Source organism: Xiphophorus maculatus, chromosome 15 (assembly GCF_002775205.1).
Source record: "Xiphophorus maculatus strain JP 163 A chromosome 15, X_maculatus-5.0-male, whole genome shotgun sequence".
NCBI classification, from domain to species: Eukaryota; Metazoa; Chordata; class Actinopteri; order Cyprinodontiformes; family Poeciliidae; genus Xiphophorus; species Xiphophorus maculatus.
Window position 1 is genome coordinate 17,121,843 of NC_036457.1, and position 23,957 is coordinate 17,145,799.

The 23,957-nt window shown below is 39.3% G+C and overlaps 1 protein-coding gene across 1 annotated transcript in view; it reads right to left on the reverse strand.

Moving 5' to 3' along the window:
- atad2b (ATPase family, AAA domain containing 2B) overlaps positions 1–23,957 on the reverse strand; it is an 86,848-nt gene that overhangs the window by 16,076 nt on the left and 46,815 nt on the right. Inside the window, exons 25-26 of the mRNA XM_014468483.2 lie at positions 15,950–16,648; positions 14,430–14,560 (exon numbers count right to left, since the gene is read on the reverse strand). Coding sequence (XP_014323969.1) covers positions 14,430–14,560; positions 15,950–16,648 — 830 coding nt within the window. The remainder of the gene's footprint in view (positions 1–14,429; positions 14,561–15,949; positions 16,649–23,957) is intronic.

Here is a 23,957-nt window from a genome sequence, read left to right on the forward strand (position 1 = left end):
TTCCGTTGATTGAAACTTAACAGAAATAAAATGTTGGTTATTTCTTAAAAATCTAATAAGAATTCTGTCAGCTTTTTCTCAGAAATATCGCTGGTTTCGAGACTCCAAAAAGCCAAAACGGTTCTGTGAGTTGGAAGCACTGCTGACCCCAGATCGTAAGCTACTGTATATGTACTAGTCATGAATAAATCAAATGAAGAGGCACACAGATGCTTTTATTGCTTCCTGAGTGCACACGAAAAGTCTATACGAGGCTTTAGTTGCATAAATTATTGGTGCTGCAAGCAGAACTGCAGTTTACTAGCTTGTTTATGGAATTAACAGAAGAGATCCAACAAGCAGTCCTCTACTGGCTTATACTCATTTCTGCTCTTCTTTAAGGACTTTTAACACTAAAAAAAACATTTTTCTTAAATGTGCTGCAGGTTTTTACAGAAAGATTATAGTTGTTAATTCAACAAAAACTGCATGTTTCTACTTGAATTTTAATAAACTCAAAACAGGGCATCATACCATACTGTGTTCAGATGTTTGCAGTTGCCAATCAGAAATAGCAGCTGATCAGCAGAGAATTGGTCAATTCCCATCTCTGGCTGATTGATTGGTGCAGCTCTAATTAACATCAATGAAGAACTAAAATAAATATACTCAGTCCTGCCTTCTGTTTTTCAGAAATTTAACGCCAAATTAATTAAATCATACACTCCATCCATTTTTGCTCTTCTGCTATTATTAAATCAGAAATAAACATTGGGATTTAATCTGACTGTTGGATTAGCTCAAATTAGCTCAAACTGGATGAACATCTGTGAAATTATTTTTAATGTTAGTATTTAACTCTAAGCAAATAAAGCCAGTCTTTCTGTATACAGCCCACACCAACCAAATTAGGTCATTATTCAGTAGTTAAGAAGATACAAACAAGAACAAAAGAGAAAACCTAAGTTTTTATATTGGTGTGTTGTACCCCATATATGCATGATTTACTTCAATTTTAGACTAGACACATCTAAAACATTGACTATTATCAAGTAGGAAGAAAAATTTGTTCTCCTTTTAAACCCAAAAGCGAGCAGACGGGACTGGATACACACATTTATAAACTTAATTCCTGAAGAGTTCTTCATAAAAACAAAGGAAATGATGAACAACCCTGACAAGCCCCTTCATGAGACTGTTATAAAACAGTCTTCAGCCACACACTTTTCAAGATATGTTGTAACACAGACTGCTACAGGAAATTCTTCCTGCACACCACCGTAAGCATCTACAAAACTCTGAAGAAAACATTTAATTTCCCCCTGTGATTCAAAAAGTATCTTTGACTTGAATACCTTTCAAACACTCACACGTGCAGCATGGTAGGATAAGATTTTAACCGGAAAACCTCCAATTGGTCATTCTAGTAAATCTAAATAGCAGCTATACATAAAACACACACTCACAAACCTTCTCAGGTTTTTGTAATACCTTCTTGGACAATCACAAAAAAACATAAATAAGTCTTACTCAATCATTAGGTACTGAATATGTTCTGCTGGTGTCTGTTTTGTGCTTCAGTATCAAATCGTTTCTTTGCTTGGATGAATTTAACACAGCTCAGAGATAAAAGATCGCTGTGAGACGCCGTTTTAAATAGCCCCGCCTAAAAAGCTCCAATCAGCAACATTTCGACCCATCGCGCAAACATGAGAACGGGAACGTAATTTTCCAGCCTTCCCTTGGTTGCCTTTCTGCAGCATTCCTTTCCATTTCCATCACGCTTCAGTATGACAGAGAGAACACCTTTTTTCTTTCCTCTGTAATGCAAGTCCTAACCTGAAGCTATACTCAGTGTGTAACAGAGCCTCTCCTCACCTCATTGTCAGCCCCATTTTAACACTTTTGAACAACAAAAACCTCTGCTTCCAGCATGTTTGTCTTTTCTCTCTTTTCATGTTCCACATTTTTCTTTTCCTCCTCCCCTGTCCGTCCCCTCGCTTTCTTCTCTGCCTCACGCAAAGCTGATTGCAGCAGTTTACTTCCCGGCCCTTTTTGTCGGCTCGATCGGGATGCCGCCGTCAGTGTGTGGTAAATGGTGTGCGAGTGTGTCTTACACAGGCTCAGTGACTGAGTGAGCTCGCAGCACACAAAAAGCCAGTAATCCCTTGCATTAAAGACTACTACTGACATGGGCCATTTAACCTTAGCCCTCTAAACTCCCTGCACTATTGTCCCCTCCCCATCTTTCTTTACATCTCTATTCTCAAGTGTCTTGAGACCACAGATAGAGGGTGTGGGATGCTTCTGCTGGAAGAGAACAAATCAGGATGGTGATATATGGAGCTATAGTGCCTTACAAGAGTATCCCTACTTATTACATTATTTCACATTTTGTCATCTTACAAACACAAATTTTAAAGGTGAGGTATTATGCTCCTTTGAAAAAATAGGATAATCTTGTGGCCTATACAAAACATGTTCATTAAATTGCACAAAATCATTCTTAGATAATGAGATTTCAGTCACCTGTCACTTTAAGTCTAAATAAGCTGCTGGCTATTCCCTCCCAAGCTCGACATTTACACTCACATGTGAAAATAGGTGCAAACAGATGCACCTGTTTGCACCGCACATTTTTGAAAAGCAGAAGTTTAGCCTCCTGCACAACCAACAAGAATGCAGCAAAAGGTTGTCATTTCCAGTGGCCATTGGGCAACTGTGGCTCTGTGACTGTGGTAGAGTTGTCGTCTTGTGATTGGAAGGTTGTAAGTTTGATTCCAGCTTCCTCCTGCCACATGTTGGTGTGTCCTTGGGCAAGGCATTTATCTCCAAATTGCCTACCAATCTGTGTATCGGTGCATAAACGTGTGTACGTTTGTGAGTGCATGCCTACATACAGTGTCGTGACTGTTGAATCCGACTTAATTGGAAGGTTTTTGAAATGGCTCATTTTCCAGACACCAAAAAGTTTAACTTATCCCTTAAAACCGGCTGGTTCTCTTTAAAGTGCTTTGGCTGTTTTTAGATGCAGTAGAGACCCAAAAGGGAGTATAAAAATGCACAAAATGTGACTTTTTACACAGTAGGCCTTGGAGTATTTAGGGTCAGGGTACTTTTAATGGGTTTTCATTAATTACTCATTTACAATAAATAAATAATGAATATCATATAAGTGAATAAATTTTTTTTTCCTAATAAACATGTATTTTTACTTGAAATTTGATTTCACATTTCGATGCCTTGAAATTGCCCTCCGTCTCTTTAAGAAGCTCCTGCTCCTTCAGCAATTCATCACGACGATGCATTCCCATTAAACCACTCGTAACCGTTCTTAGGAAGCTCGGCTGGAGAGTGAACCTCCGAGGGCGAGGTTTGTGGAAATAGGTGGCGCTTTTTGAGAGCAAGGTTAGGCGCTTCCCAATCGTTGCCATGGGCGATTTTCCAAACATGCATGGAAGAATCAAAGCAATACTCCAGGTGTGTTTTTGATGCGGAAATAACATTAACGCGAATCTCAAAACAGGTAATTTTACATTTAATATTTTCACTTGTAAAAATGTTGAAAGCTCTCGCTTGTTTTGCTTCCACTTCACAAAGCTGCATTAGTTTATATTGGTTGATCACACATAATCCTGTTAAATATGTTTTAGTTTGGTGTTGAAACGTGCCAAAGTGTGAAGACATTCAGAGAAGTGCATAGCAGTGTCACAACTGAACTCCGCTACTTTGCTGCAGCAGGGTAAACTTGTCTCACTTTGCCCAATAAAATGCGTTTCATAAATTCACAACTTTATGGCTTTGAGAAGAGACAGCGATTTACTCTTGTGAAATGTGTAAAGCGCTGCTGTGATGCTGTCTAAGTTTTATCGTGTTGCACACAAAGCTTCTGTTAAACAAACAAGCTGTGAACAATCATGCATGAAGACAGTAGCCGGCTGTGATGTAGTAGAGGGTCTACTTTGATCAATGAACGCGTTTCTGGCTCCACCGACACGACTTGTGTGTGTAAGAGCTGGGGAGTCTTCCTCGGCGCTGACTGAGAGAAAAGGGTTCGCAGGCAGTAGGGGGCTTGAAACCCAACAGTTCCTGTCACCAGGGACACCACTAAGCCTTCGATATCTGCCTCGGAGAGCACGATTCCACTCCTCCTTCCTGTTTTCCTTTCTTTTTCCACGTGAGGCACAACCAAATAAATGAATTATAAATGATTCCGGTTTGTTTGTTGCTATAAAAACCAGCGGAGCCTACGAGGCCGGAGGTGATTTGCGATGGGGGGCAATTTGCGACAAAAAAAAGAAAAAGAAGTCATGGGAGAAAATAGTACCTTTTTCAGTGGACCTGGTCATAAAATACAAATAAAGGATTTTTTTTTTTTTTTTATCTCAACAGCTATTCAGAGGTTTGGATTAATTTTGAACAAGTCTTTATTAAAAGGTTTTTATAATAAATTATGCAGGGAGATGTGCATTAGTAACTAAAGTAATAATTACTGTAATGTTTTGTTTTGATATGAACTGCATTCCACCCTCAGATCTTCTGCTTGAGGAAACTCCAAAGGTTCTCAATAGGGTTGAGGTCAGAGGTCAGAGGAGGATGGTGACCACACCATGAGTTTCTCCCCTTTTATGCCCATAGCAGCCAATGACACAGTGGTATTCCTGGCAGCATGAGATGGTGCATTGTCATGCATGAAGATGATTTTGCTACTGAAGGTACGGCTCTTTTTTTGAACCATGAAAGAAAGTGATCAGTCAGAAAGTCCGTATACTTTGCTGAAGTCATTTTCACACCTTCAGGGACTCTGAAGGGGCCGACCAATGATTCTCTCCCCATGACTTTGGCCCAAAGCATGACTCCACCACCTCCTTGCTGAATTCACAGCCATGTTGGGATGTGGTGGCCGTCCACCACCAATCCACTACTGCGTCCATCTGGACCATCCAGGGTTGCACAGCAGTCATCAGTGAACAAGTCTGTTTGAAAATTAATGTTCGTGTACGGCTGGGCCCACTGCGACCGTTTCTGCTTGTGATCTCTGGTTAGGGGCCCAATAGTAGGTTCATGCACCACAAGCCTCTGGAGGATCCTCCACCTTGAGGTTCCAGAGGCTCCAGCAGCTTCTAATAACTGTTTGCTGCTTTGTAAGGACATTTCCACAGCTGCTCTCTTAATCCGATGAATTTGTCTAACAGAAACCTTCCTCATTCTGCCTTTATGTGTAGAAACCCATCTTTGTTCTGAATCAGCCACAAATCTCTTCACAGTACGATAACGCTTCAGGTTTTGTTAAATATCTAATGTTTTCATACCTTGTCAGACGGCACTACACTATCTGATGATTTTCGTCAGCAGAGAGATTCTTTCTCTTTCCCATATTGCTTGAAACCTGTGGCCTGTTTAATAATGTGGAACATCCTTCTTAAGTAGATTTCCTTTAATTGAGCTCAGCAGACAAACTAATCAACCAGCTCTCTGAAATTAATTATAGTGATTCAAAGAGCCCTGACACACAATACCATCTATAAATTTAATAGCACAACAAAGAATTTTATCTTTATGACACTTAAATCCAATTTGCATAATAATTTGGAACACGGTGTATATTCAATAGAGCCAGACATGTCCTGGAGGAAACAGCTCTAGAAACTAGTAATCAAGATAAAATATAACCAAGTTAACATGATGACAATTGACTGGATGATGCTACTGCTGGAAGACATTGGATTTAAAAATAAGTTTATACATCTACCCACTTCTTTGAATGCGTAAATATAATTTATTGTTGTTCTTTTTTTTTTGCCTCATTTCAATTTATTTTCTTTACATACAACTGTTCTTTCATTACAGTAACAGTACCAAAGCAAGTACCTTTTTTTTTCAAAAAGAAAAAAAAAAAAAAAAATCCTACTGAACCTGTAGCTTTAGACTTCAGTGTCTTCAGTGAGATGCTAAAAAAAATTTAAGTGGTGGAACTCGAGTGGAAAAAAAAAAAGGTCAAATGAAAATATATGGAATTAAATAATAAATCGAAATGTTATCATAGTCACCGCCGCGCAAAGATCAATAAAGGAGTAACTTTTGATCAATACGGAGCTCTGAGACTTTCAGCGGGTTTCCTGGGGATCGGATGGATCGAATCCTTCTACATTATTTCCTAAAGAAATAATCTAGAAGTCAATCCGAGTTTAATAAGTGCTTTTCCTGGCGCATTTGAAAATTAGATTTAGCAAGAAGACCCTGCCTGGAGAACTAAGCTGACTGATAAAGTTTATCCATCTATCCAGCTTAGCACATAGTCATAATTAAATAAAGGGGAGCTCAGTACATTTACACCCTTACGCATTTATGGAAGGTTAAGTTCTACAAATCAAATATGGTTAGAGCGATGGCTCAAATATAGTCGTAGAGAGAGAGAGAAAAAATAGCGAGAGCCACAAACTGTTTTGGTCTTCTAAAAGAATGTAATAAAGAATACAAATAAGCCATGGAAGCAACAAGATTTTTCGTTAGATGGACGTGGGAACATGTAATTTTAAAGATATCAAAAGATCCAATATCATCAGTTAAAGAAGAACGTGGTTCCGTTTTGCTTCTCGCATGTGGAATGTAATCTGTGTAATATTTATGTGTGCCGCGGTGTGAAAAGTGTTGTTTTGAATCATGCTGACGATGCAATAAGGCTACCAGACAGCCCATGTATTATGAGAATATGCTCCTGGAATTCATATATATATAATGCTAACAGAATGAAAAGGCTGGAGACATCAAACTCAGCAGAAAGGCTTAAAAGTACTGGAGGTAAATGTTTAATAGTCACATAAACACATGGATAAAAATGTTTGGCCCAACAGATGTGGGTATCAAATCTGTTACTGCAAGAAGATAGAAGAGCATTCAAAAAAATTTATTTTTGCCTTCCTGGCATAAAGAGCAGAGGTAACATCACACGGTGTGTGAGAAAATATCTGTACAATGGGATTTGACCCTTTAAGAACAAAGTTACAATTATTAGATTTAACCTTTTAGTTTGACTTTAGCATCATCCCCCAATGATTAGTGAGGCTAGACTTGCTGAAACAGAAGTTCCTAGTCTTTCCCTAAGGGAATGTAGATTCTGGTCTGTCAGCTTTCCAAAAGGGACATATTTCCAAATCCACCATGTTCCCAAGGGGATATAAACAATAATATAGCATCAGGTTTGTTGTACATCATTCACTCCCTCCCTGGCTCATTGAACAGCAGTTTTCTCTTAAATAACATCCTAAAAGTCAGCTTAGTTAGTTTCAGTAAGGGCAACTACACTAAAAGGTGTTTCTTACACCGACCTGATGGAGCTTCGGTATGGTGCATTCACTGACTTGGAAGAGATCAGACCTTTTACTTTCAACAGCAAGTCACAATAAATACACACCAACATAAATAGAAGGCGTGGCACTAAATTCCAACCAATGGAGGTTGAAAACACAAAACTTGTAGACCAAAAAATGTATAAGTGACTGACTAAAAAGGTGAACAATAAATAAACCAATAAATACCTAATATTTGAAAGCCCTCACCTGAAGAGACAACTATATTCTGTGGATCGGCAGGTAATGACTTTTGAGTTTCATTGATAGGATCTACTTTCTCAAACCTTATCAAAATACAAAGCTTAGTATGCTAAATGATCAAGACAACATAGGTCTGAAAGTAATAACTGCAAGGCAATAATGCCTCCAACCCTCCAGTCTGCTGTTTATGCATTAAACGTGAAAGCAAGTTGACAACGCTGCTTTCCCCCAGCCTCCCACTCTACCTTTCTCTCAGCCTGATTGGTATACAAAGCATTTACTTCCATGCTGAGCAACTGCACACTGACTGTTCGTCAACATGGGGTCGGCTTAAAGAGAAGCCAAGCGTTCAAAATGCCATTTTCATGAACTGTGCGACTAATCAGTAGTCCCAGATCTTAAGATTACACAGGGAGAAGGCGGAATAAGTTTCAAGAGGCGCAAGTGTTGCGAAAGGGTATAATAAGTCAAACTGCAGGTTTGGAGAAAGTACAGCGAAACAAAAATGGCAGCAATAAAAGATTGCTACGATTACATTGAAAGGTGTTGACACACCTGGCCGTCACACATAAGGCCAGGGGGGGCCGCAGCTATGTGACCAAATCAATATGTAAATAGCAGCACTGTCAACAACATCAAGCAGAATGAATGTAATGAAAAGATGCACTTCAAATGCTATTTTATGGACAACCAAGCCGCAGACCAGCACTGCTATTATGCTGTTTTCTTTTGAACAGACATGTGGCTTGGCCACTTTGCCAGAGGGGCCCCTGCTGTCATTAGAGCTAAAAATGAAACAAGATGACAAACTGAAATAGCTCCTCTTTTATTTTTCTTTTCTTGCTGACAGGCTTCTCTAAAACAGGAAATCCTGACATGCTTTTAAACGCTACGCATTAAGCCAAAAGACTTCACACTGTTCCAGCTACCAGGAACACCAGCTTTTTTTGTTGTTGCATAAAAGCACCATAATCTGTGTGTGTGTGTAAAATGCAGCCAAAATAAATAAAATAAATAAATAAAAAAAGCAAGTCCCAGATTGGATATCTTGTTTCTGAGTTCTCATCTGCAATCCTCAGCACCACTTCTCCGGGCCCATCTGTGGACAAGTGTCTGAATCTTGATGAAAGAAAACAGCTGAGAATGAGAGACGGTTTGAGGAGGGAGAGAAACAAGCAGCGGGATCCATTTATTCATGCTGAGGAATTCATTTTGATCCAGACAGCATCATCAGCATCAAGCGTCATTTCAGTGAAACTGAAACTTGCAAACAAAAACTTGATTTTACTGACCAATGAGAGTAAATAATGGCGCCACGATGAAACAAGGCCCTCACTGTCCAACAGCAATTCATGGTGAGGTCTGTTAAACTAACCTCTTCTAGTAGTAATCGTGATGAATCAACTATTGAAATAATCGTTAGCTAAATCAGCGATCGTTTAATTGTTATCTGGAGTGTACAGACTTAAAAAAGTTCATTTGTTGGAAGAATCACTTCCTCAGAGCAGTAATTAGGTCAAAACTGTGCAAAAAATATATACATTTTGCACTTGAGATAAAAAAAAAACTAAGTATGTGGCTGTAATGTGACAAATGTGGAAAAAGTGCCAGGAGTCAGATTTTTTTCTCTCTCTCTCTCTCTTTTGTACTGTATTTCAGAGTCTCTTGAATCTAGTTAAAAGTCAGGAATAATGAGCCCTCCACAATCAATGAATACAACTGAGGAGAAAAGGAACAGCGTGCCTCCCACTGCAGGCCCCAACACAAATCAGGCACGTCGCCAGCTCTGGTCCTGCCAAAAAAAATAAATAAAAAATCTGCTTAAACGGTGACTCTCATCCTGTGCACCGGAAATTCAATTTGTTCCATAAGCCCGGGAAGAAAAAAGCAATTATTCACAGTCCACACTATTCACAATCTGCTTCTTTAAGATAGATCCCCTCTTCTCCCATGCTAACAAATAAGCCTCCAGATTAGTGGTGTGTGTGGCTGCTCATAGGGGCGGCCGGTTGAAGAACAAAGATTAAGTCGACTAAAAAGCCTGTCAATCAGATTGAAAGATAAATTCAGTCTCCGTGAGACTAGCTGCGCGCCCCACTGCCCCCCACACACGGTCCCCGCCCCTCGTCTTCCTTGCAGGACATGTGTAAAAAGCCACTAGATAATGGCTTGATAGCTGGATGTCACTTCGGAGCATGCAGGAGTGGACTAAGCACATGTCAGAGGAACACTTCTTTTACACCAATTACACTACACAGAGCTTTCAAAAACTATCCCCCACATCTGATCAGTGGGAAGTGCTGTCAGGGGAGCCCGCTGAGCCGAGGCTCCAATTTACACTTGGGGTATTAGGTGGGACCCTAGCGTGACAGTGCAAAGTACCAGCCGAGACGCTCCCCGCGACATCAATGTCTCCCGGCCACGAGGGAGGCAGATCTGGCGGAGCCGACAGTTGCTCATGTTTGAGTCATGGCCTTGTTTGCTTTGCATTTCTCACAAGAACAACACCTGCTGATGGGGAGTGGTGAAAATGGCCCGCTTTGGTAATTGGGTCCCTGCTAAATTCAAGAAAGTCGATGGTTTAACGCTAGATGAGGTTTTGACAGACGCTGGCATCAACGAGGGATGAATGGAAAACGACAGGATAAGCTTATACTGGGGGGGGGAATAAAATCTTACCAAGTATTTTTGTCTAGATTCTAGTGCAAATGTTTTAGAATACTTGAAATGAGACCAAACTAACTTACAAATAACTTTTCAGCAAGAAATAGAAGTTTGTTTTAAGTCAATAATTCTGTATTCTTGATGAAAAAGTACTAGTTATAAGTGAAATAATCTGCACAGTACCAAAACTAGTAAGATTGAGTTTTTGCAATGTGTTGTATGCATCTATTCTCCTGTTGAGTTCAGCAGGCTAGAGATGTGGAGTGGACCACGAAGCCAAGGTTGGTCACCCAAAGAGTCTACTTCCTCCATCTTCCTCACGTTTAGTCCAATCTCTCAAAATATAAAAGAGGAAAAAAAAAATTCAAAAACCTAATAAAGTGATACTCTTTACTTCCTTTCGTAATTAACCTTCTCTTTGAAAGCATCTTTTATGAAGAGATGTACAGAAAAGCAATCAAACATAAAACTAGAAATGAAATCTTCTGCATACGTCAGAAATAAGTGCTCCCGGTACTCTTCAGAGCGGATGCTGTTACAGACTGAAGGAGACTCATTTTAATCATTTCCAGCATCAGTGAGATGGTGACAAATTGGCTCTCATAAAGCAAAGAGGCTGTTAGAAGTTTCTAGAAAGTACCAGGCATGTTCAGCCTGGTACTTTGAAAGTTGAAAGGTACCAAAAGTTTCTAAGATGAGTGCCATGACGTTTTTGGTATGACAGCTTAATGAACAGTTTTCGCAAAAAAAATAAAAAAAACGTTTGTGAGAACTGGCCTTCCAACAGGACCTGGGCCTGAAGTGACAACATTTACTTTGTTCTGCTCCTTTTCCTAAAAAGTGCCTTAAAGTTACAGTTTAAAAACACATGCTATATTTAGTTATATCTGAGCATGTATGTGGAGTTGCTGTTTTTAACCACAAGGAGCCTCATCCTCCTGTGCCGTGCAGTTGTTTGGTTTCACCGACATAGAAGTCAGTGCAAACGTTGTTGGATTGGACAGCAGAAACAATCCCACTCATGTGAGGCTTTGGTGTTCTGCCCTTGGGATGAACCAGCCTCTGTCTGGGGGTTTTGTAGAGTTTAAAATTCAACACCCGACGCCACAGAGACAATCTAGAAACATCCAGACGTTAACTAGAGACACCTTCCCCTGCTTTCCGAAGCCTTATTTGTTTTTACAAATTCAAAACGGAATAGGTAACTTTCGAATTTCGTCTTTTCTATAATTCATCGAGGTAAATATTTTTTTTGTTGGATTACGGTCTGCCGGTGCAGCGCTACAGCGTGCAGTATGAAGACCGTTATTCAGCGAAAATAACTCAAACCGTCAAATAATGTGGATTTTTAGAACGCCTGAACAATAGGTATTGTTGGAGGAGAATTCCTACGACGAATCGCACAATTACGCCTCAAACTGCAGGCTGCAATCAAAGTCCAATCTGCTTCTATTACGTCCTTCAAGGCCTCAGAATGGAAGCAGGTTAGAAATCAAGCAAAAAGGGACTGTGAAGTTTGGACTGCCGCTTTACAAAGCTACAATCTTGGTGGTATAACAGTTTTAAGACTCAATAAATCATATGCATGAATTTCCATTTCAAACCCAGTGATGTTTTCATGCTTCCGCCTTTCTCGTGCTTCTCAAGCTTGCGCGGCTGTTTTAAAGCGCACGCCGTTCTTATTATAATATTAATGAACAAAGGAGAGGGCAGGCTCCATAATTCATGGCTAGTTTAAAATTTAACCCTCAAGTGGATCTTATTTCATATCTATAGTTTATTCAGAGGATTTGGTTTTAGAAGGCTTTTTTAAAAAAAAAAACAACCAAAAAATCCCATTTCTTTAGGTCTTAAAGGACACATTATACCAGTTTTCTTTTTGAAGACAATTTGAAGAAGAAGAAAAAACTAAACATTTGAGGGTCTTGGTAAAATGTCCATGACTAGCTTATACACGGTAGTAAGGTCCAACATCTCAGTTTTTTCAGGCCTGCCCTAAGATAAATTTATGATGCATCAGTCAGTTACAATCAATAGCTTTTAAAGAGCACTATCGCTTTATGAGCGCACCTGTAACACATCAAAGCCAAGGTAAGAATCAGCAATAAAACAGAAAAATACAGTCAAAATACACTTGAGGGGGTTCAAAAGTGCTTACATTTCTTTGACAGTGCTTTGAAATTGCCTTCCCATACTTTTGATGTTTTTACGTTACAACCACAATCTCTTCCACAGCTCAGGAGAACCCGTTGGCACGACAACGATTGGTGTAGGTAAGAACCAGACTGAACGTTTTGACTTACACCGAGGCCTGTCACGATAAATTGTTCCAGAATTTTTCGCGATAAACAATAATGTTGTTTTGAGACCATTTTCAAGTAATGCACTAGTAATGGTATAATAATGCAAGAACACATTCCTAAAGATGAATAAACTTTAAATTCTATTGAACATTTAACACTGGAACTGGAAGACATTTTGAATATGGAAAATAAGTAAACAAAACAACAAAAACTACAAATAAAATGGATTCTGAAGCCTGTAAACAAAATTGTCATTCCAAAAAGGAGAAAAAACGATAAATTATGCAGATGGAAATTATAGTGGTCCCTGTAACTTATTATGTGACTAATTGGTTTATTGGTTGTTGCGACTGGTCTACTTACAGGCAAAACAATGTGGAGGCAATCTAATGGTGCTTAACACACCATCTAAACCACGAAACGTGGTGGTGGCAGCATAATGATGTAGTGATGGACTCTTTCAGCTGGACAGGGAAGCTGGTCAGAGTGAACTGGAATATGAATGGTGCTAAAAACAAAGCAAATCTTGAATAAGACCATTTCAAGGCGTTAAAACTCAAAAAAAAAAAAAAAAAATTTGCTTTCCAGCAGGACGACGACGACAACTTAGATCAAAACATGCACGTGTCCGAACATTCTGCCAAAATCCTAACCTAAATCCAACAGAGAACCTGTGGCAAGACGCCAGATTTGAGGCTCACGGTTGTTCTACATCTAATCCGGGCTCGAAAGATTTTAATCTCTCGATGTTGAAAGCTGGTAAGAGACATTTTTCCCCCAACAAACTCGCAGCTGTGACTGAAGCAAAAGGTTGTTATTCGAAGTGTTGACTATAAATGGAAAAAGATCTGTAAGGGTCCAGCCTGGCCACAAGTAACGGCATTGATTTAACCAAGGTTATTAAAACATCAGATTGCTGTTACAAGTTAAGATGCCTAAAAAAAAAAAGAAATAATTAACTCTAAAATGTTCTGTCAAACTGCCGTTATAAGCCGGGAACTTCACTGTCAGTGGATTTGATTGTGTTTCCCACAGCTGTTGCTTATCTCTGTGGTGTCAGCTTCTGTTCATGTGTGTATGTAGGCGTGTGTGTGTGTTTAATGATGAACGCAGATTTACAATTTTCAGATCCTCAAAATAAGCCCCACTCTCTTTGTTGGAATATACGTAATTAGAGAGTTTAATGGTGGTGTATTATTAGTCCATTTCCTTCTGGAGTTAGTCAACTCTGAGCGCTGAATAAAAATTCACAGTTAATAAAGAGCGAAAAGAGTTCTCTTTCAATTCTGAGGTAATGTGAAAACAGGATTAGGAAGTTGTGTGGAGGTGAAAATGTCTCGGCTGGATTTTTTCTAGCTATTGACAAGAGCTTTATAATATATGCCACAGGTAAAATAAGGGGGTTAGTATACGTTTCAGCACAGTCAAGCCTGGAGTGCCTGCAGGGATTTTCTTTTATTTCTAATTATACATCAATTATTAAATCTGCAAAAGCCACAGGATCTTTAACCTTGCTACATTTCCTTTGATACCATTCATTGCAATGCTAACAACAGTAAGTGATGTTTATTCTATTTCACAAAAAATGAAGACAGAGGTGCGTTGGTATGAATTTTTTTTTAAAAGGAAGGAAATGCTTTAAAAACAAATCTATTAATCCCACTAAGCTGTTAGAGCAGAGAATTTACAGTTAAATTACAATCTGAGGAACATCTGCGGTGAAACGACCTCAAACACCTGCAGCAAAGTCAACAAACCACTTCAATTGTCAGCTTTCATACTGAAGTCTCCACAATTTTGCCTTGTAAACAATGAAAATATAATGCTTTTGACGCATAATCGACTAGATTCTCAATTTTCCCTCCGTTTATTTGGTGTACTCATGCATCTCCTGCGTCTCCTGTAGCAGGAAGACTGAGAAGATAGTTACCAGAAGTCGCTGGTGGTCCACCACCACCGGAGGATAAGTAGGGGCCGGTTCCGCCTCTTCCTCCACCCTCCCGGCTGATAACTTCAGCGGCTCCGACGTGCTGCACTTACTCGTCTTTTCTCGGGAACCATCTGCAACAAGAGCAGTGATGAACTGATGGGAGAAGCATTTATGCGCTGGTTGTTGCCAAACAAAACAACTAATTAATCGTCCTGTTAAAGATTGAAAAGCACAAAGTGGACCATATTTTATGGAACAAACGATCTGCTGTTCACCTTTTGACTCTCTTCTTGCCCATTTATAACAATTGGAGGAAAAAAAAGTTACTTTGATTACAAAAATAATAATAAAATGTCCAAGTTCTGTCTGTGTGGGGAGTGGAGGTGGAGTAGCTAAATTATCTCCAGAGATAGGAGCCACAGTTTGTTTGTTCATCCACTTGTGTGATCGTGCCATCCTATGACGGCTTAGCCATATTTAATCAGCAGCATTCCCTCAGCCATACAGCTGGCCTCAGCTTAGCACATCGCAGACTGCACGGCCAAAACCAAACACACAACTTTCGGTTCATTTTCTAACTTAAACACTAGATTTTTGTTTCAGTATACAAAAGGGTCAAAAGGTGGGAGATGGGAAGGCTTCTGGAGTTTCTCGACTGAGACCGTTCGATGTTTGAACACGTAGCCTGAAAGATTTCTACTCGGTTCACAAAATGTTTCAAAATTATACATTTTTAAAAAATCAGCCCCATGTAATAAAGATGGAAAGAAAGTGATGCGCCTCCACGGAAGTATTATAGACGATAAATAATGGGCAGCTGATTCCACGGCAGAAAGTATTGATAAAACGTGTCAATATACCGTTAAAATGTAAATAAAAAACAGTACGCAAGAGATGAGATGGACACTAGGTGGTGGTAGAGCACCTCCCTTTTTATCTCTGGACATAAAAAGTGCCCTTCTGAATTACTTTTCTTTCTTTTTTTTTTTTTTTTTAACAGTGGTGTGTAAAATTGCACACTTTAAAGGCAGCCAGCAGCTCCAAGTCTGTCTTTTTTTATATATATAAAATTTTAATAAAAAGTCACCACTGATTCTTAAAGTTAAATAACATTAAACATCTTTTCACGTTAAAGTAATTTGGCACTATCCAGACAAAAGCTGCTATGATTTGATTGATGTAATGTAATATAATTTAATTTAATTTAATTTAAGCTGTTATACATCTGTTATATTTTTGGTGCCATTTCTGTGGCCCTCTGGAGTCTAAGGGGCCACATATAAAGTTACGGCGGGTTGTTTTTGGCTCCCAGGCTTCGAGCTTGACATGTGTTCTATGAAAAAAATGAAGCAAGGACGATGCGTATGAAGTAAGGCAGATTTATAGGATATAACGGAAAAGACGCTTTTCGGTTGCAGTCGTTAAATATTACCTTGCATAAATACAGACTGAAAGCCGGGAGCCGTGAGGATAAAAAGAATTTCTGCACAAGAAATTGTGCAAAAGAGAAACACACGCACCTTCTTTCCCTTGATCCTCCTCAACAGTCTGTGTAACTGCGTCGCCAGCCAGGGGATGCTGCTCCTGAGTTTGCTTACTCACATTTATGTCTTTGTGCTCTTCCTGTTCTGGCTTATTACAGCCATCAGCCGAGCTCGGAGGAGTCCTTGTGTCGGCCTCGTTGCTCCTCTTGAGGCTATGTAAGTCTACGCTGTCCATCGACTCCGTCCCATTCATGCAGTCCACTCGTGAAACCCGGAGACCCTCCGCATGTTTAGGCTGGACCTGAGCATTCGACGACTTGAGTGTTTCCATCAAAGGCTGGAAGTTGGCCCGCCTGGCCGGACTACCCTCCTCCGAGTTGGGCGGAGGAGTGCCACAGAGGCAGCGTTGTTCTGTGCGTTTCTCTGGGGTCTCAGCTTGTCCTTCTTTGGCCGGCGTCGCCTCCTTTGCATCCTTTCTGCCTTCAGCCACAATGGGGGGTTCGTTAGAGCTTTCCTCTTCTGTGGACGGGCCGTGCGTATGATGACCATTGGCTTGGGGACCTGGAGTGTCACATGACGATTCCTCGTCCTGTGTCAAACACGAGTCGCTGGGAACGGTGGCTTCCGCCTCCGCCTCCTCTTCCTCCTCCTCTGTTCCTTTCTTGTAATTTTTCTTCTTGCGTATGATGCCACGCTTCCAAGATGGCCGCCTGCAAATCTTCCTCTTCAGATGATCTAAGAGGAAAACAAACAAAATTCAAGTCTTAAATCAAATGCTCGCACCCTTCTTTAATGTTATAGCAATTCTTTATTTTATGTTTTTCCATCAGTTTCAGATCAGTTTGCAGATTTCACAGAGGCATGTCAGGATAAAGTTATAGCCATAAACAATAAAAGTGTTGTTTTGAGACCATTTTCAAGTAATATATTAATGCAAAAACATATTCCCAAACATCTTTAAATTCGAAGAAAAAATTAACACTTTAAATGGAAGACATTTTAAATATCTAAAATAAATAAACACAACAACAGAAACAACATATAAAACGAATGATGAAAATAGTTCTTCCAAAAAAGTTCTAGTTGAGACCAAAGCACCGGACAGTTTTTGGTAGAAAGAGAAAAAAGAGGAAGAAGATAAATCATGCAAATGGAAATTATTGAGCTGGTTTTAACTTATCAATCAATTTATTGCAACAGGACTAGCTTCACAAACTCAAATTTAAAACTTTTTAAGACCAATGTAAATGGAATTTACGAACTATATCTCAAAAGAAATGTACAAACTTCGTCCAGCCAACTGGTGATAAATTTGCACTTGCTCCTGGTAGACGGAAAAGCGTTAGCTAGCAAGGGTATGTTAGCAGCGAGTCACAGAAAGCAATGAAGACGTCTGTGTGTGACTCAACCTTTTGCATGACGGAAAACTGCAGTGAGAAAAGAAATTACAAAGCTTATGATTAATTAGTCCAACCTGTGACTAACTTATTTAAGGTCAACTTACTTAAACAAAAACAAAAAAATGTTGACATTTTAAGGCCTTAGGTATGTGAATTTAAGACTTAAGACCGTGTCAAGTCTTATGAAGACTGTAAAATACTTTATAGGTATTTTTTGATCTCTGTGAAATCAGCAGTCACCCTGGTTACGTGCAACATTTAGCCCTCTTCATCAAAGGGAAATAAATAATGAGTAGCAGGGACAGCGGTGGAGCTGTGTGCATGTATAACACTAATGACGGCAGATGTTGCTTGGGATTTTAAGTGGAGGGGCAAACCAAGCCCTGCTCTCTGGGAAAGGCCGTAAAGCTGTCACAGCGAGCGCGAATGCTAAACGCAGTGAAGCTTCAAGGCATTTGACTTCATTTGCTGTTTTTTCCGGGACGCGCGCACACACACACACACACACACACACACACACACACTGAGAGATGCATAGCGAAGGATCAAAGTCAGAGTGAAGGGCAGCTGCAGAAAGAGTTGGAATAAAACAAACACTAGGAGGAAGTTTGGCCAGGAACAGTTTTTAAATCAAAGGCTGATGATAAAGAAACAAAAGATTATTTTTTCCTTTTACATTAACAACAAAAACAGCAGCACAACACTGCATCTTTGACACATACATACGCATACATAAATAAACAAATCTGCAGCCCCATAGCATGACAGACTCAATAAATCTATAAGGTGCTAACCTTTATGATCCTGTCAGAGGATTGTGGGATGATCCAAGTCAGACGATACGAAAATCAATAACGTGCTAAATGATCATAATCCCTTCAAGTAATTGAGAAAAGATAACTGTGTACTTGTATACAAATAAAGGTTCTTGCCCTCGCATGATTCAATTTAGTTTATTTATATAGTGCCAAATTACCACAGGCTGTTTATCTGCAGTCCATTAAGAAGAAAAAGAAAAAAATATTGGAAAACTTAGATAAACAACTGTAGGTCTAAAAGTTAGAGAAACATCTACTACCAGAAGAGAAGAGCGTACTCACTTGTTACAAATCACATTTTGCTTCTAATTTTCACTGAATTTAGGCCTTAACTTTGACTGGGCCATTCCAAAACCTGAATACGCTTTGACCCAAAGAGTTTATCTGTAACTTTGGCTGTATGTCTACAGTCATTGTCCTTGTTGTTTTGTTTTTAATTTACAATGATGCGCCATTTCAATTTAATCTACCCGATAAAATCTACACCCGCTCAACCTGACAAAAGCGGAGAGTAGCAAAAACAAACGTTTTGTAAGGCACCGTTGTGCATTACACTGTCCAACATGGTGAATTCAAAGCACTTCACTATGATCTTTTGCAGCATTTCAGTAGTGCGTTTGTGCCTGCGATATATTTCATGCTGCATTTTTAGCCTTTTAACCTCTCTTTGCAGTCAGTGAGGATTAAAATCGCATGAACTTTTGGTGCACTCATAGAAAAGGTCCATCCTTCATTGACTATTTAAACTCACATCAAAATGCACTTACGTGCTGCACTAAAATTTTTACTGCATTCTCGATTACACACAAGCTTCCACCCAATCCACATGTAAGGTATAAAGACACACAGGGGGACTGAAATTACACCTCAAAGCAATGGTGAGCACACAGCACAAAATGAAAACAAAAACAATCTGGATCTAAACGGATCGATAAGGAAAGAAGCAAGGAAGGAAGGAAGGAAGAAAGGAAGGAGGGAGGGAAGGACAAAAGGACAGAATAAATGCAAGAAGGAATAATACAAAGAAAAAAGGAAGGAAGGAAAGAAAAAAGGACACACTACAAATGGACAACAGAGCAATCTGGTTTTAAACAGAGATCCAAACATATCCATTAGGACACAAAGGAGGAAGGAAGGAAAGAAAAAAGGTAGAAAGGCAAAAAAGGACAGAAAACATACAAGGAGGAATGATGCAAACAAGAAAGGATACAAAGAAGGACTGAAGGAAGGAAAAACGAAAGAAGGAAGGACACACGACATAAGAAAAACAGAACAATCTAGTTTTAAACAGAAAGATCCCAACAGAACCACGAAGACACAAAGGAGAAAGGAAGGAAGGACAGAAAGAAGGATACAAAGAAGAAAAGGAAGGATAGAAAGAAGGAAGGACACAAATGAAGGAAGAAAGAATGTAAGGAAAAACAGACAAGCTGACTGAAAGAAAGAAAAAGGCAGGGAATGGCAAGAAAAATGGAGCCAGAAAGAAGGAAAGTAGGACATAAGAACTCTCTGAAAATGGAGTGATGGGCACAAAGACAAGGAAAAAGGGAAAGACAACAGACAAAAAAATGATAAAAGGGAAGATGGAATAAAGGAAAGGACAACGTACACAACGACGAACAGGAAGCAGGGCACATGGAAGAAAAGAAAGGAAAGAAGAGCACAAAGGAGCAAATAAGAAAAGGAGGGAAAAAAAGGAAAACGGGCGGCAACAGAAGCTAGAAAGTAAATGTGGAGTTTTTATCTACAGACAAACTAAGCAGAACTGGAAGTTCAGTGAATGAATCCGACTCCCCATCTAACACTGGCCATCACGCCTACAGCTGGTTTCAGAGCTTCTGAGGCTGCTTGCGGAGAGGGGTTTAAGGTAGGATGCTGCTTTCATTTTTTGGTTCTTCCTGATCTTATCTAAGGGAAGTAGACATGAGAGTATGATATACAGGAGGCAGACAGGTCTTCAGGGTTGACTGGCACATGAGATAGTTTCCTAGCTATAACAATGAGGCACCAGAGAGAGAGGGAAAGAGAGACAGACAGAAAGATAAAGCAATAACAAAGACAGAAACCAGGCCAGGCATCCTGGGTATTTCTGAACAGTGGCATCATACAAAGTGATGCTTCTTAGTTTGCGCAAGCTTGTGTTTTTCTCTCATTTTTGACCAGAATTTCTTATTTTACGTTATTGAAAACATCCATCAGTAATCTCTTGGTTTTGTTGAACTCCCTTCCCTCACTTTTGCTTGTTTATTTTTTAAATAATATGCATCTTATTTAAAAAAAAAAAACAAAAACAAAACAAATAAAACAGCTATAGTGGCCAAGTTTCAGGTAACATCTCCACTGGGAAACGCACTCGCCACAAGCTCTTATTCCCCCCTCACGCAAAACCACAATAACTAATCAACAATGCGGATAAAATAATAAAATAAAGAAATAAAGGGTGCCGCAGGGGTCAGCTATCGCCGTTGGATGCTATGCGACAGGCTCCTCGGTGACGCAAAGGTGAGTCTGGGTGGCAGCAAATGACTCGTCATAGTCGGCTCTTAAATAATGTATGAAAATTGTTAGAGCATGAAGAGGAAACCATAGAAGAGAGATATGCTGATGGGGCTGGGATGGAGGGAAAGAAAACTGGAGCACTTTGTTATAATTAAAAGTGCCTAACCCATGCAAGATTTATGTAGTTGCACAAATTTTCAAGCCGCCACTACACATACTTGTCAAAGCGGGCCCCCACACACGCACAAAATAAAGCTTCAGAAAGCAGAAGCGAGATAAGACCTCTCTCCAAACTGCCACCAGGCAGGTATTAAATAAATAAGTCAGACCGGTGACACTCAGACAGCTTTGCAGCGTACCTTAGTTGTCCTTATAGCCTCGACGCACATTATTGTCAGCGGTCGTCTGATTCATTCTTCAATTAAACCCCCAACCCTGGTGAATCTTTAAATTGTGAAGTGGAACGAATTCTAAATAATGGTTTTTGCCTTTAATACGGCCGATTAAAAAGTGTGCAGTGCGTTCAATCCGTTGCTTAGAGACGTGGCTGAAGGCGCAAACTTAAAAACTGACTCTTTCCGTTCCGTTTAAGAGAAATGTAGTCGCCGACATTTTGTCATGCATTCCGTAAAGCGTGACTTTGTCTTCAAGATGTTCCACTTTCGCGCCGCACTACCTGCTGTGTTCTTCCGTCTTCATTATGCATCGAGATTTACAATTCAGTGTAAATAAAACCGACTATTTATTAGGTGACATCTGAATTCAACTGGTTGTAAATGGAAACTTAAATTGAACTAACACCAATGCACAACTTCAGGTTTACTTGTCGTAACACATTTTGAGAGAACAGTGGAATGACAAACCGTGGAAACGGTTCACGGAGTGCGAATAATTATGCGAGGACCATCGAGCTGCTCCAGCTACAAAAAAATGCTCACTTCAAGCATTTTCGCCTTGGCATAGGAGTACCCGCTCATGTTTCATAAAAACTAAGTCGTTGTAGAAGATTATTTTAATTCAGAAAATCGTGTAAATCTTCTGCACTCTGAATGAACTTGCCTCGCTAATCCAGCAGTCAGCAAGATCAATATAAACGCTTTCCCACTGGAAAAAAAATGAATGCAGCTGATGCAAATATCAACAACTAAAAAATGATAGGAAAACAGAAGTTGGAGATATAAATGCTGGAGTAAAAAATAAATTCTAAAACAATATATACCTTTAGAAAAGGTTGATTAAGAGAAGCTCTAGCGGGTGCTTTAGTAGATTTTAGCTGATTTAAACATTTGAGTAATCTGCTGTAAAGAAAAAAACAACAATACAGGGGACAACTGTTGTACTCAGGCAATTATTTAGTAAAAGACAAATATCTTCTTTTTTTTACATTTGATTCCCCTTTCTGCCTCAAAAGTAAACTTAAACATCTCATAATAACGCAGGATGTGTTTTAATTGGTTCAAGCTGTTAACTAACCGAGGCCTCGTTTACGCCTAAAATAAATTCACAGACAGATTTAAGCAGCAAAGCCCCAGTGTTTGGGGAGAAAAAAAAATAAAACGGCACCTACAATAATCCATTTCACACCAACAGGGTCCCAACCCCGCCCGGACAGATGGTCTGTTGTTTACTAACCCATTTACCTCTTTCACTGCTGAATTTATGTGCTTCATTGTGTGTGCGTTTCCATGGAAATACAAAAAATAAAAAAATAAAACTATTTCCCTGCCTCAAGAGATTTCTTGTTTGGCAATTCCCTCTTTTGAACTTCTATTTAGGCCAACACTTTGGAGTACATTTAAACCTATTAAATCGGTTTAAACAGAGACGGTCGTGGACTTTAATGTGACCGTTCATCAACAGATGTGACTTTAACAAGAGTGAATGTAAAGCTTAAAGGTGTGGTCTCGTGCTGTAAATTCCTACGCCAGTGTAGGGTTCATCAGAACATCAACGCTTGTAAAATCCCAATAAATACTTGTTGTGATGAATGCCGATTTGCATAAGTTCATAAAAGGGAAGACGGACCTTCTATCTATCTCCCGAATAAAGCAATTAACCAATGTATAAGATGTATTCTAATGTGTATTTCCAAACAGATTTTAATCTATTCAGCAGTTTGTTTTTTTCCCCACATATTGTTATTGTTCAATTTTACAAGTATGTTCTGTTCAATGTTCAGCAAATGGATCTGTGGGTCTGAAAAGATGGAGGTACTGTCATAATCTGCTCTCTGCCACAGGCAGAGAGCCTGTGGCAGAGAGCTATTCTCGCTTATTCTACAGTGGTAGAATAAGCGAGCCAGGAGTTAAACAGGAGTCAAATGTTGCCACGGGAAAGAATTGTTTCAGAAATCCCACAAATTAAAATGTATCCTTTATAGCACGTTTTATTAAACAAAGTGAGAAAGTATTAGGAACGGTTTCCATCGGCTTTAACTCCAATTTCACTATTCTGTTTCAAGCAGAAGCAACCGGAGCGTATCCCTGAGTACTACATTTTACCAAACGACTTAAAAGAAATTAATCTTTTATTGCAGTAGTTTAATCTCACGCTGATTTTTTGGGGGGGGCGAGAGAGGAGGAGGAGAGAAAAAACAAACGCTTTAGTTTGGTAGTAAGAGCAAACAGACAAAAAGAAAGGATTTAACATGGAAACATTTTGCCCTTTGTTGAGAAAATGTACTTAAAGGCACCATTTTCAGTTCCTCCAACAATTCATATTGTTGGAGTTTCAAATGTACCTGAAACTTATACTAATGATCAGAGATTATTTGAACTAAATACGACATGACACCCACCTCTTTTGGTGTCTGGCCACTAGGCTTTATGGAGAACCATAAGATCTAATTTTTCACTACTTACAGTAAGCAGGATGGAAAGGGAGGTGAATGTCAAGTTTGACAGCTACAGGTAAGAGTGGCACCTTGATGTGATTGAGTTTCCTTTACAAACATTGGAAGACATCAACAAAGCTACTAGTTTTTAGGGAGTGTTGTCAGAAAAAAAGCCTAAAAAAATGAAAAAGGTTAAGGTTAGGCGTTTTAGTAAAATTGAATATGTTTAAACAAAGGCCGGATTTTTCTGAATCTGAGATTCTGTTGATATGATTGTTCTATTATTTTGAGCATTTGTTGTAGATGTTCAGACCTCCATGATTAAATAGCAAAATCAATCATTATAGAAGGCAACATTTTAAAGATTACTGAGATATAAATGACACACTATTTGAGAGGTCTTTTCGCTGAGTTAGCATGACTAAACAAAATTTTGAAAATCTGGTATATTCAGATGAGAATGAAAACTATATGGATGGATGTCACTTAGTCCC